Here is a 13,704-nt window from a genome sequence, read left to right as displayed (position 1 = left end):
TATAGCGGGATTTGGCACCCTAAATTATTCACGATATGTGGCCCCCACTCCTCGATGGCTGTCCCAATGCTGACCCTAATAGAAAAGCTTTCAAAGGGACAACGAAAAAAGTTCTTGAGTGCTAAAATAATGTAGCAAAAAATAGTGGCCAGAAAAGTGGGCTAATGGTTGCTAATATATTCAAAGTGCAATAGTATTTACAATATTGACAAACTATCTATATATATATAATTGTCTAAGGGTTTTTCCATCTGTCTGTCTGTCTTTCTGTCTGTCTGTCTGTCTGTCCTGGAAATCCCGCGTCTCTGATTGGTCGAGGCCGCCAGGCCTCGACCAATCAGCGACGGGCACAGCATGGCGACGATGATGTCATAATGGAAAACCCGCATCTCTGATTGGTCGAGGCCACCAGGCAGCATGGCGACAATGATGTCATAAAGGTTGCCTCGACCAATCAGCGACGGGCACAGCATGGCGACGATGATGTCATAAAGGTTGCCTCGACCAATCAGCGACGGGCACAGTCTGCCACGAATTCGCTTTGACCAATCAGCGACGGGCACAGTATCGACGTAGATGTCATAATGGTTGCCATGGCGACGTTGATGTCATAAAGGTTGCCTCGACCAATCAGCGATGGGCACAGTCTGCCGCGAATTCTGGAATCATCATTGTCCATATACTACTGGGACATGCATATTCTAGAATACCCGATGCATTGGAATCGGGCCACAGTCTAGTTCTCTTATAAAACAGTAATATTAATAAATCTCATGGTAAATCACACAAATATCCATAATGAACATGGTTGTTTTTTTGATATTGATCGTTGGTTTCTCTTGGATTGGGATCCTTTTTAACAGGGGTCATTTTTTTCATCCTCATTACGGATATTTGTGTGATTTACCATGAGATTTATTAATATTACTGTTTTATAATAGAATAGTTTGTCAATATTGTGAATACTACTGCACTTTGAATGTATTAGCAACCATTAGCCCACTTTTCTGGCCACTATTTTTTGCTACATTATTTTAGCACTCAAGCACTTGTTTCATAATCCCTTTGAAAGCTTTTCTATTAGGGTCAGCATTGGGACAGCCGTCGAGGAGTGGAGGCGCCACATAATAATTTAGGGTGCCAACCCCCGCTGTAAGGCAGGGTCAGACTAAAGGGTCATTCATATCCCTTGGCCCATAACATCCTGATTCAGTCAGCCACATTGTCATAATGCTCCTGTTTTTCTACCCCTTCCCTATAGGGATTATAAGAGTAGAAGGGATAGCTGATGGTGAGCGGGGGCGCCACTGCACAGGATCAAGGGTGCCAACCTCCGCTGTTAGGTAGGGTGTAAAAGACTGCTAGGCCTTTAGAGTCAGGCACCCCATAAGGTCTTTTCTATAAAACATTGTTTTTCTTTGGTGATGGTTTTGTGTGCACCAGTTTTTAGATAGATTTAATAATAAAAGGTATTTTTTAAGTATTTGGGATTTTTCTGTGAGTATACTTTTGATTATTATTCCCAACTAATCTGATTTACTGTGAGATCTATATTTATAATCGTGTTGAGCTGGATAATTATGTTTCAAGGTAATTTTTACTGCACACTAAATGACATAAAACAAAACAAACCCAAAAACAATGGTCGAATTGTAATTTTTTCAACATTTCACTGTGCTTGAAAATGTAATCCCATTTTTCTGTGCATTTGAAGGTAAAATGAATGGTGTAATTCAAAACTACAACCCAATCTTTAAAAACATGTCTTTACATGGCTGTATTAATGAAAAAAATAAAAAGTTATAACACTTGGAAAAGAAGAGAGGAAAAAAGAAATCACAAAACTGAAAAGTAGCCCATCATGAATGGATTAAAAACATTGAAATTCTTATCAATGTGTCTCCACAGTACCTACTCTTACCCAAACTCCCTTTATCGCTAGACATGCAAGGCAATGATTACTGGTAATCCAAGTTTTAATTCCTTTGTAAACCATTTAATAACTCTGAAGTTTTCACCTTCCAAATAATTTGAGAACAAGTTTGGTAAATGTAATGTGAATGAGTACATTGCAGTTTCATCTTCTAAAATGTCCTTTTTTTTACCAGCATTTGGTCATACATTTACAAGGGTTGTCCACTACTCAGACAACCCCTTCTCAATCACTATGTCCCTCCCCCTTTAAAATAATAACAGCTCTACTCACCTCCGATGTGGGTACCTTTCCACCGGTGTCGACACAAATTCTTTCAAGGCATGCCACGTGTAACATTGAGTGTCCGCATCACTCTTTCCACATGTGAGCGTCGGCCAGGGCCGTAGTCATGGCCAACACATATTTCTGCTCAAAAGTGTTTGACTCGGCAGCATGCATACAAAACGGTGCTGACCGAGCCTGTTTCGGGCCCATGTTTACATCCAGATCCTCCCCTCGGGCCAAGGTGACAGCCACCGCAAAATATCCTTGGGGGCTGTCTTCCTTATAGAAGAAGACCCAGTCCCCTTCGTGCAGCGGTCGACCGAACTTTACAGAGGCAGCGCTGACATAGATCTTGTCATTGGTGCTAACCTCCCTTATGAGCACGTACCCACAGTCTATGCCCGTGAACATGAGTTGCCCACATGAGCGACAGCCAGCCTCTCCGTGTCGGCGCAGCTCTGTCCACACTTCCTTCTCCTGCTGCATTTTCTTTTGAATCACCCCTTCAATCCAGGTGGCCTGCCCAGGAGAGGGGAAGGGGCCCTTCATCATTTGATGGAAATGCGAGTTACCAAGGACTGGCACGCTACGGGATCTGGGCCTGAGTTCCGGGGTCTGGGATAGAGGAGGGGACCGATCTTCTGGGGTGTGGGTCTGAACAACAACTCCAGAAGAGAAGGGTTGAGGCATGGACCAACCCTCCGGGGACAAGGGCCGAGGTGCACTCACCCTCTCTTGCTCCAGGATACTGGCCGCACCCGCGCCTGGACTGCCGTATCCCTCCACGGCTGTGTCTGCGCACTCCGGTGTGTGTTGATAAAGGTCCTGCTCAGCCTCCATCCCTGACATGAACTTCGCTAGGGTAGTTGCTGCTTTCAGTCCTCCGGCCTCCAGCTCACGAGGATCCTGATGAAAAGGTATCGGCTCCCAATGGAAAGGTTCCAGCTCTCAAAACGGATGCGTCTCTGGCTCCGGCTCCCGATGACTTTGTGGCTCTGGTGGACGATGTCCTAGCTCCAGATGCTACCAGTACTGTTCTTCCTGTAACACAGGGAATTGGTGTGTCCAACACTCATCCTTGACTCCCCTCAACTGTCTGAGTCATGTCTTCTCTTCCTCCAGCCGCCACCTCCACTCCACACAGCCGCTTCTGTGTTGCACAATGGCACCGCACAGCTGCACTCTGGGTTTTCTTCTGGACCCCACCCATTCCAGGGTGGGGCCACTTCTGACCACTCCACCCATTTTCTGGTATTCTGCCGGGAGGGTCGAGAACTTCTCTTCCTCATATGTGCTCACCATAGGCGGGCCACAGGGTGTCGCCAGACAGCTTTTCGCGCCATCTCAGGATCGGAATGAGCCACGAAGGGGAGATCACAGTCATGATTCTCTGTTTTGGCACCATTTTCTGCCATCTTCATGGCCGCCATCTTGGTCACAAACAAGCTGTCAGTTAAATCCAGAGTTTCTGTCACATTCGATATACAAGTCACTTTCGGGGTATCAGTTTCTTCTTTCTTCACGGTATCCCCACTTTGCAAGGCTACGGCATCCTGCCGACTACACCAAGTGTGAGCATCGGCCAGGGCCGTAGTCATGGCCAACACAGATTTCTGCTCAAGCGAGCCCTGACCACACGCATCACATAGATAATGTCCTGCTGTCTTACTTGCCTGGTTCTCGGGGTTCTCCCTGAGTTGCAGGAAAACGTCTTCTTCTGATTTAGTGCATAATAAGACAGAGTCCGGTTTAAACTTTAAACCTAGGACTTTACTTGTTTTCATATGTAGCACGTCCATTTTAGTTGCAGCATCAACATCAGGTTCCACACAGCATATTTCCTTTGCCTTTTCAGTTACAGCAACAATATTAGGTTCCAAACAGGATATTTCCTTCGCTTTCCCTGTGCTTTTCAGTGTGTTCCTGGGACGTCCCGTCTCACTCGGTATCGCAGCATCCTCCTGTCCGGCTTGACTACCTTTAGCAATTCCCTTGTCCGTTTCATCCAGACATAAGGGCATCAGCCCAAGTAGTAAGCTGTCACATTTTCGGAGCGACCTGCGGTACTGTCCTGCTGTGACTCCTGCAGTAGCCTCTGCTCTAACCACTGCTGTCACCGCTGCTATCTGCTGTCTCTACTGCTGTCTCTGCTGCTGTCTCTGCTGCTGGCCACTATAGGCCCCTGGACGGCTGGGCTTTCCTCCTTAAATGTTACACCCTACTTGCTAAAAACAGGAAAACTCCTATCCTAAATATGGTTGGCTCCAACTAAACTAACTATATAACCTAATTAACCCCCATCTAGTGTCATAACTGAGGTACTGAACTTTCCCTAACAACAATATACAATTAGCAGCACTGAACACAGAATATTAAATACAGTCATACATACATACATTTAAACGGGACGTGTTTGGGGCACAAGAACACTTTTATGACCCCCTTACACACAAATCAGACATCCAGAGGAAGTTAGAGCTGCGGCTGCTGCTTACTTGCTCAAGATGTCTGACGTGTCCGAAGGAGGGAAGAATGAAGCAGCTGCTAATTGGTTGCAGGGCTTGCGTGACATAATAATGTCATACGAGCCTCGGGAGATCCAGTGCCGACACTTCTGGAATGACACCCACACCAAAGGTGAGTATAAGAGGGGAACAAAGTGATTCAGAAGGTGTTGTCCGAGTAGTGGACAACCACTTTAATCAAACTCACATTTAAGGTAGCACATTAAATTGCTATTGCAAAAAAGCATCAAAATTAATTTATTTATAAGAAAATAAAAAAAACAATTTAGAGGAAACAATTGTATTATTTCAGTTATCTCTTTATACAGTGCCTTGCGAAAGTATTTGGCCCCCTGGAACTTTTCAACCTTTTCCCACATATCATGCTTCAAGCATAAAAATACCAAATGTAAATTTTTGGTGAAGAATCAACAACAAGTGGAACACGGTGAAGTTGAACGAAATGTATTGGTTATTTTAATTTTTTTTGGAAATTCAAAAACTGAAAAGTGGGGCGTGCAATATTATTCGGCCCCTTTAATTTAAAATACTTTGTTGAGCCACCTTTTGCTGTGATTACAGCTGCAAGTCGCTTGGGGTATGTCTCTATCAGTTTTGTACATCGAGAGACTGAAATTCTTGCCCATTCTTCCTTGGCAAGCAGCTTGAGCTCAGTGAGGTTTGATGGAGTTCATTTATGAACAGCAGTTTTCAGCTCTTTCCACAGATTCTCGATTGGATTGAGGTCTGGACTTTGACTTGGCCATTCTAATACCTGGATGCGTTTATTTGTGAACCATTCCATTGTAGATTTTCCTTTATGTTTGGGATCATTGTTTTGTTGGAAGACAAAGCTCCGTCCCAGTCTCAGGTCTTTTGCAGACTCCAACAGGTTTTCCTCAAGAATGGTCTGTATTTGGTTCCATCCATCTTTCCATCAATTTTAACCATCTTCCCTGTCCCTGCTGAAGAAATGCAGGCCCAAACCATGATGCTGCCACCACCATGTTTGACAGTGGGGATGGTGTGTTCAGGGTGATGAGCTGTGTTGCCTTTACACCAAACATATCGTTTGGCATTGTTGCCAAAAAGTTTGATTTTGGTTTCATCTGACCAGAGCACCTTCTTCCACATGTTTAGTGTGTCTCCCAGGTGGCGTGTTGCAAACTTTAAACAACACTTTTTATGGATATCTCTGTGAAATGGCTTTCTTCTTGCTACTCTTCCATAAAGGCGCCAGATTTGTGCAGTGTATGACTGATTATTGTCCTATGGACAGACTGTCCCACCTCAGCTGTAGATCTCTGCAGTTCATCCAGAGTGATCATGGGCCTCTTGGCTGCATCTCTGATCAGTCTTCTCCTTGTTTGAGATGAAAGTTTAGAGGGATGGCCGGGTCTTGGTAGATTTGCAGTGGTATGCTACTCCTTCCATTTCAATATGATCGCTTGCACAGTGCTCCTTGGGATGTTTAAAGTTTTGGAAATCATTTTGTATCCAAACCAGGTTTTAAACTTCCCCACAACAGTATCACGGACCTGCCTGTTGTGTTCCTTGGTCTTCATGATGCTCTCTGTGCTTCAAACAGAACCCTGAGACTATCACAGAGCAGGTGCATTTATACGGAGACTTGATTACACACAGGTGGATTATATTTATTATCATTAGATCATTCAGAGATCCACAATGAACGTCTGGAGTGAGTTTGCTGCACCGAAAGTAAAGGGGCCGAATAATATTGCACGCCCCACTTTTCAGTTTTTGAATTTCCACAAAAATTTAAAATAACCAATGAATTTCGTTCAACTTGTTGTTGATTCTTCACCAAAAATTTACATTTGGTATCTTTATGTTTAAAGCATGATATGAGGGAAAAGGTTGAAAAGTTCCAGGGGGCCGAACACTTTCGCAAGGCACTGTATATGAGATCATTTTGGTAGTTTCACAATTTTATTTCTCTGGTATCCGTCTCCACCTAGTGGAGATTCAGAGATAAATGCATGCATATATCTGCAATAGACAAACTGATTCCATTGCTTTAATATCACATATGAACATTGCCATGTGAATTGGAATTAGAGATGGACGCAGACCCTTATGTTTAGTTTTACTCTTTGCTGTAATGGAGCATAAGGGAAGGGGCTCTCATCTGCCGAATGTCTGCAGCTGCATAAGTATGTGCAGTCTTGTCTTGCAAAAAAGTGCCGGCGGCAGTGGCAGTTATTGATGCGAGAGACTCGGCCGAGTTTCTCGCATCACACTCGCAAGTGTGACCCCAGCCTTAGTCTCACAATTTTAGTGAAGGAATTTTTTTTACTCTCCAGAACATACACAACTGAACAGTAGAGCATGAGGTTAAGGATTTTTCCTGTACTATGCTATTCATGATAAATATTAAGGTTAGAGTTACACTACCGTATTTTCTTTCAACCAAGAAAATCGGGCCTCTTATGCACATCACATGCTGATTATACTCTGATCAGAGTTTGATGCAATTTTTGGGGATTATCATAAGATGGAAAAAAAAGTATCCATCTTTTCCATTTTATTAGTCCATGAAAATCAGACTGCACTCAGATGGCAACCGAGTGCAGTCAATTTATTTCCACAGATTCACTGACTTACATGGCCTGGTGCAATCCAAATATTGGATGCAAATGGATAGGTAGGGTCTGACACCTAACATTTTCTCCCCCACTGATCAGCTATTGTCAGTTCTAGCAAAGGAATGATGGAACCAGTGTATGGAGTAGAAGACTTTAGGTCCCTCGCACGGTTAAGTAGCCATTGATCTGCAGTAGCCTTCAGCAAACATTAAAACGCAGATGGAGCTATGGGTTTCACTCTGTACATTATTTACATGTGAATTCTGCTGAAGTTGGCATCAGACCCCCAGCTACAGTTGTGCTCATAAATTTACATACCCCGGCAGAATTTTTGCTTTCTTGGCCTTTTTAAAGAGAATATGAATGATAACACCAAAACTTCTTCTCCACTCATGGTTAGTGGTTGGGTGAAGCCATTTATTGTCAGACTACTGTGTTTTCTCTGGTGACCAGAAAAATGCACACAGGAAAATTGCCCACACGGAAAATTCCCCACACGGAAAATTCCCCACACGGAAAATTCCCCACACGGAAAATTCCCCACACGGAAAATTCCCCACACGGAAAATTCCCCACATGGAAAATTCCCCACACGGAAAATTCCCCACATGGAAAATTCCCCACACGGAAAATTCCATTTTCCAACTGTTTTCTCTTTTAAAATCATAATGACAACCCAAAACATGCAAATGAGCCAGGTCAAAAATACACATATCCTGGTAATTTTGGACTGATAACATGCACAAAACTTGACACAAATGGATTTGAATGGCTACTAAAGGTAACATCCTCACCTGTGACCTGTTTGCTTGCAATCAGTGAGTGTGCATAAAAGCTGAGTGAGTTTCTGGGGTCCATTTTTTATACCATGTATTGCCCCCTCCAATATCAATCACGGCTTGAAGTCTTTTGTGGTAGTTGTGGATGAGGTTCTTTATTTTCACAGATGGTAAAGCTGTCCACTCTTCTTGGCAAAAAGCCTCCAGTTCCTGTAAATTCCTGGGCTGTCTAGCATGAACAGCGCGCTTGAGATCTCCTCAGAGTTGCTCAGTAATATTGAGGTCAGGAGACTGAGATGCCCTATCCAGAACCTTCACTTTGTTCTGCTGTAGCCAATGACAGGTCAACATGGCCTTGTGTTTTGGATCGTTGTTATGTTGGAACGTCCAAGTACATCCCATGTGCAGCCTCCGGGTTGATGAATACAAATTTGCCTCCAGTATTTGCTGATAATGTGCTGCATTCATCTTTCCTTCAACTTTGACCAAGTTTCCTGTGGTTTTGTAGCTCACACATCCCCAAAACATCAGCGATCCGTGCTTTACAGTAGGAATGGTGTTCCTTTCATCATGGGCCTTGTTGACCTCTCTCCATGTAACGTAACATTTATGGTTGTGGCCAAAAAGTTCAATTTTGGTCTCATCACTCCAAATTACCTTGAGCCAGAAGTTTTGAGGCTTGTCTCTGTGCTGTTTTGCGTATTGTAGGCTAAATACTTTGTTACTTTGTGGCATTTACGCAGTAATGGTTTTATTCTGGGGACTCGACTATGCAGCCCATTTTTCTTTAAGTGCCTCCTTATTGTGCATCTTGAAACAGCCACACCACTAGTTTTCAGAGAGTCCTGTATTTCAGCTGATGTTATTTGTGGGTTTTTCTTTGCATCCCGAAAAATTTTCCTGGCAGTTCTGGATGACATTTTTGTTGGTCTACCTGACCATGGTTTTGTTATTACAGAGCCCCTGATTTTGCATTTGTTAATCACAGTTTGAACACTGCTGACTGGCTGTTAGGGTTGGTGGAACGCACCGAGTATATATATATATATATATATATATATATATATATATATATATATATATATATATATTGAGTAGTAGGTGCGTTCGCAACCCGGGGTCCACCATGCAGGAGAGAACCTGCTGCTAGTAAAAGACAGTACTATATGGTGGTATAAGCGAACTCTGTTACTTCACAGATTCGCTTGAGAAAGAGAACGCTGTGCCCTGTTAACCTCACAGAAGAACAGCTACCTAATAGAGCCGACAGTGGTCATGCAGTCAGCATAGCACACACAAAACTCACCGGAGGTGCCGGTATTCTAGGGTCTTATTTCAGCCAAACCCTGAATCCACATAAACAAACTCCTCACCGGAGGTGCCGGTATTCTAGGGGCTTATTTCAGCCGAACCCTGTCCACATGCAAGCATGACCACACTGGCGCTGAGCTCATAACTTAGGTTAATACTAGCGCATGGCCATGCGGCCATGCAAACCTTTTATAGCTGCAGCAACTTCAGGACCTTCCTAGAGGACCAATGGGAGCTGCTACAGTACCTGAGCAACTTCAGGACCTTTCTAGAGGACCAATGGGAGCTGCTGCAGTACCTGAGCATGTGACCCCCGACCTCCAATGAGAGGTCTTACCCTGGGCATGCTCAGAAGGGGAAAAGCAGGCTTGCCGCTGACCAGTACTACCTACAATGGCTGAGCATGGAAAGGTAGCACTAATCATCCGCACCGTATCAGGCTGAGCCAGATGCTGGGACTGACGTCTCCGCTGAGCAGGCTTCACTGCGGCAGGAGAAGAATGGGAGCTCGCAGCGGACATGGTTCGAGATTCCCCCTGTGCAGAGGTGGAAACTCAACCCCTAACACTGGCATTATCAATTCCTTGGATATCTTTTTGTATCCCTTTCCTGTTTTATATAGTTCAACTACCTTTTCCTGTAGATCCATTGACAATTCTTTTGCTTTCCCCATAACTCGCAATCCAGAAACGTCAGTGGCTGGATGAAAGATGCATGAGTCTGTCTGGATCCCAGAAACTCACTCAGCTTTTATACATACACACTGATTACAAGCATACAGGTCACTGGTGAGGATGTTACCTTTAGTAGCCATTCAAACCCTTTTGTGTCAACTTCTGTGCATGTTATCAGGCCAAAATCACCGGGAATGTAAACTTTTGAACAGGGTCATTTAGATGTTTTGGGTTGTCATTATGATTTAAAATGAGAAAACACAGTAGTTTGACAAAAATGGCTTCCCCCAACCACTAACCATGAGTGGAGAAAAAGTTTTAGTGTTATCATTCATATTCTCTGAAAAAAGGCCAAGAAAGCAAAAATTCTCCCGGAGTGTGTAAACTTTGGAGCACAATTGTATGTGATATTGGTGACCTATCCCAAGGAGAGGTCATTAATATCATAGTACCGGAAAACTCTTTTAAGTAGTGGACATAAGAAAGTTAACAATGATGTCACTGCTGAAAACACCTGTATTAGCTGGATTTACATTAGAGAGAACTTCTGTTGACTTTGTATGTAATTTTACAACTTCTAATAGTTTGGGCGCTAAGGTGTGCCATGATATCACTATACTGTGTCACTGAACAGTTTACAGTACTAATATATTAATTATATGTAGAATTCTTGTTTCAGGTGGCAGTCTGAGTTGTCTCTCAGGGTGAAGCAAAATGCCTCCTCCTCATGAGATCTCAACCTCAGTAACACTGCAGACCAAGTTGGAGTGTGTAGAGGGGCTGAACGTGCTCCACACGCTGTAGATGTCGGCAGTGCTACACACCCGGCATCTGTCTCTAACAGCAGAGGCAGGAGCTAACTTCATTTCTGACATCAGCATTAAAATGGAGCGGTATGCACAGCTCCCATGTGCCCCATCCAACACAATTGTGGGTATTTCAGCATATAGTATCAGTGATCAGATGATCAAAAGTAAATGAAGTAAAAATAGCAAAATAGAACAATTAAAATCACCACTTTAAAGATAAATAAATAAAAAGCATTATACAGCATTAAAAGCTTTGCTAGATCAGCATCAGAGAAAACTTTGACTATCACAATTGCTGCACACGGTAAACTAAGTGACAAATTACTAGAATCAGGGTCTCTTTCCCTACATCATGCTGCACTCAGATGAAATAGCTAAAACTTTTTGTCAGATTCCCTTTAATAGACTTGTAATGAAAATGTTTTGTAAGTATGAAAACTGTCTCACACTGAAGCTTGAGTTCTTGCTGCATAAATCTCATTACTCTCAGTAAGATTGTATGTAAGGTATTCAGAGTTGAAAAATAAGTGTGATTATGCTGTGTTTAAACTTGTGAAATAGAAAGGAGATAACATAATTTTAATGAGGTTATGTTATTAAACTGGAGGAAAGATAAAAACATTTTGTACAAAGAAATTTCATTTTTCAGACTGTAGATTGGTTCCCTTTCTTTATCTTCTCAGGGTCCCCTTACTACAAATTATTTGAAGGGGATATGTCATCAGGACTTTGCTACCTAATCGGAGAGCAGCATAGTAGGGGAAAAGATCGTGACTCCAGAAATGTATCATAATTGGTCTGATTGCTGTAGTTTTCATAAAATCATGCACGTCTACCTAAAAGTAGAAATGGCTGTAAAAAAAACCTGACTTTGGTAAAACTATAGCATGTAAGAAACATGTTTAAGTTTGTATTGCGTTGTCTTATCTAAATAAGAAGCAAACGCTTGTAATATAATTCTTATTTCTTGTTTTTCTAGATAACGAGAAAGCAGTTTTAAAAAATCACCATGATCAAAACATGGCACCGCAGTGGAACACTTTAGAATCATGCAGAACCAGCAAGGATACTATAGAAGACATAAACTCACCAGAACAGTAAGTAAAAATGGGTCTTTTGATTTTTTTGGTTGGCCTCTGTTTTATTTTTTAATCAGTTCTTTAATGGACCATTTCCCATGTTCACGGCTGGAAACATTTTGTTGTTTTTTGTTTTTTTACATGGGGATATAAAAAGTACCGTATTTTCCGGCATATAAGACGACTTTTTAACCCCTGAAAATCATCTCAAAAGTCAGGGGTCGTCTTATACGCCGGGTAAGGCGTTTGCAGGGAGCGGTCCTGTATGGTTCCCAGGGTCTGGAGGAGAGGAGACTCTCCTTCAGGCCCTGGGATCCATATTCATGTAAAAAAAAGAATAAAAATATAAAATATGGGATATACTTACCCTCCGACGGCCCGCGGCTCTCAGCGGTGCAAGCGGCGGCCTCCGTTCCTAAGGATGCATTGAGCAAAGGACCTTCGATGACATCACGGTCACAAGACCAGTACTGCGACGTCATCGAAGGTCCTTTGCTCAATGCATCCTTAGGAACGGAGGCTGCCGCTTGCACCGCTGAGAGCCGCGGGCCGTCGGAGGGTAAGTAAATCCCATATTTTTTATTCTTTTTTTTACATGAATATGGATCCCAGGGCCTGAAGGAGAGTCTCCTCTCCTCCAGACCCTGGGAACCATCTGCATCGCACACGCCGTATAAGATGACTGGGCATATAAGATGACCCCCGTCTTATACGGCGAGTATATCCCAAACTCCATATTTTATATGGAAAAGTTGGGGGTTCCCAGTCGTCTTATACACCAGAAAATACGGTAGATTTTTTTTACTTGTTCAGTTTTTAAATCTTCACTTTGATTAATTGTGTCAACTTTCCATCACAATTTCTTTCTATATAGTGCTACATCGTTTTGGATCATCTATAGAAAAACTATAAACTTGGCTTTAATTTTCTTTACTTTTATTTTGTCTTTATTTATTTGCTCATTTATGTATTTATTCATTTATTTCTTTTAAAAATTGTACCTCCATAAGGTCATGGAAGACTTTTGGGTGGCATTTTAATATAGTATTGTTTATTTTATTGCTACTTTCCTTTGTTGCTGAGGCAGACAGGGAATGCAATAACCTAACATGCACTGCGGAGCTGATCTGGAGATCTACTTCTGCTACTTGGCAGTTATGTGATTGTTGGGTCAGGAGCAGGAGAAATTATGGCTATTCTCTAAGCTGTATAGTGATTCTCATTGAGTACTGTATATAAATATAGCAAAAAGAAGTGTATGGAGTTAGGGCTCGTGCCAAAGTCATAGAATTAGACTGCTTTTTGTTGCCCCCCTTTTGAAAATCGTCTTGATTTATTGTCTATATTATATCTGGACTTCCCATAGTACAGCTGAGCTATACTGAACAAAAATATAAACACAACACTTTTGTTTTTTGCTGCCATTTTTTGCGAGCTGTACGCTAAAATCTAAGACTTTTTCTATGTACACAAAAGGCCTTTTTCTCTCAAATATTGTTCATAAATTTGTCTAAATCTGTGTTAGTAAGCACTTCTCCTATTCCATCCACCTCACAGGGGTGGCATATCAAGGTGCTGAAAAGACATCATGATTTTTGCACAGGTGTGACACAGGGTGGACACAATAAAAGGCCACTCTAAAATGTGCAGTTTTATAGTATTGGGGTGAACGGGGAGGTTCAGAAACCAGTCAGTATCTGGTGTGACTACAATTTGCCTGAAGCAGTGCCACCAACACATCT

At 42.5% G+C, this 13,704-nt stretch overlaps 1 protein-coding gene across 1 annotated transcript in view; it reads left to right on the top strand.

Moving 5' to 3' along the window:
- GABBR2 (gamma-aminobutyric acid type B receptor subunit 2) overlaps positions 1-13,704 on the top strand; it is a 1,202,616-nt gene that overhangs the window by 1,168,135 nt on the left and 20,777 nt on the right. Inside the window, exon 18 of the mRNA XM_077269688.1 lies at positions 11,863-11,980. Within this exon, the coding sequence (XP_077125803.1) occupies positions 11,863-11,980 (118 nt within the window). The remainder of the gene's footprint in view (positions 1-11,862; positions 11,981-13,704) is intronic.

The sequence above is a fragment of the Ranitomeya variabilis genome, chromosome 6 (genome assembly GCF_051348905.1).
Source record: "Ranitomeya variabilis isolate aRanVar5 chromosome 6, aRanVar5.hap1, whole genome shotgun sequence".
In the NCBI taxonomy this organism is placed as follows: Eukaryota; Metazoa; Chordata; class Amphibia; order Anura; family Dendrobatidae; genus Ranitomeya; species Ranitomeya variabilis.
This window is presented reverse-complemented; position numbering and strand designations above follow the sequence as displayed.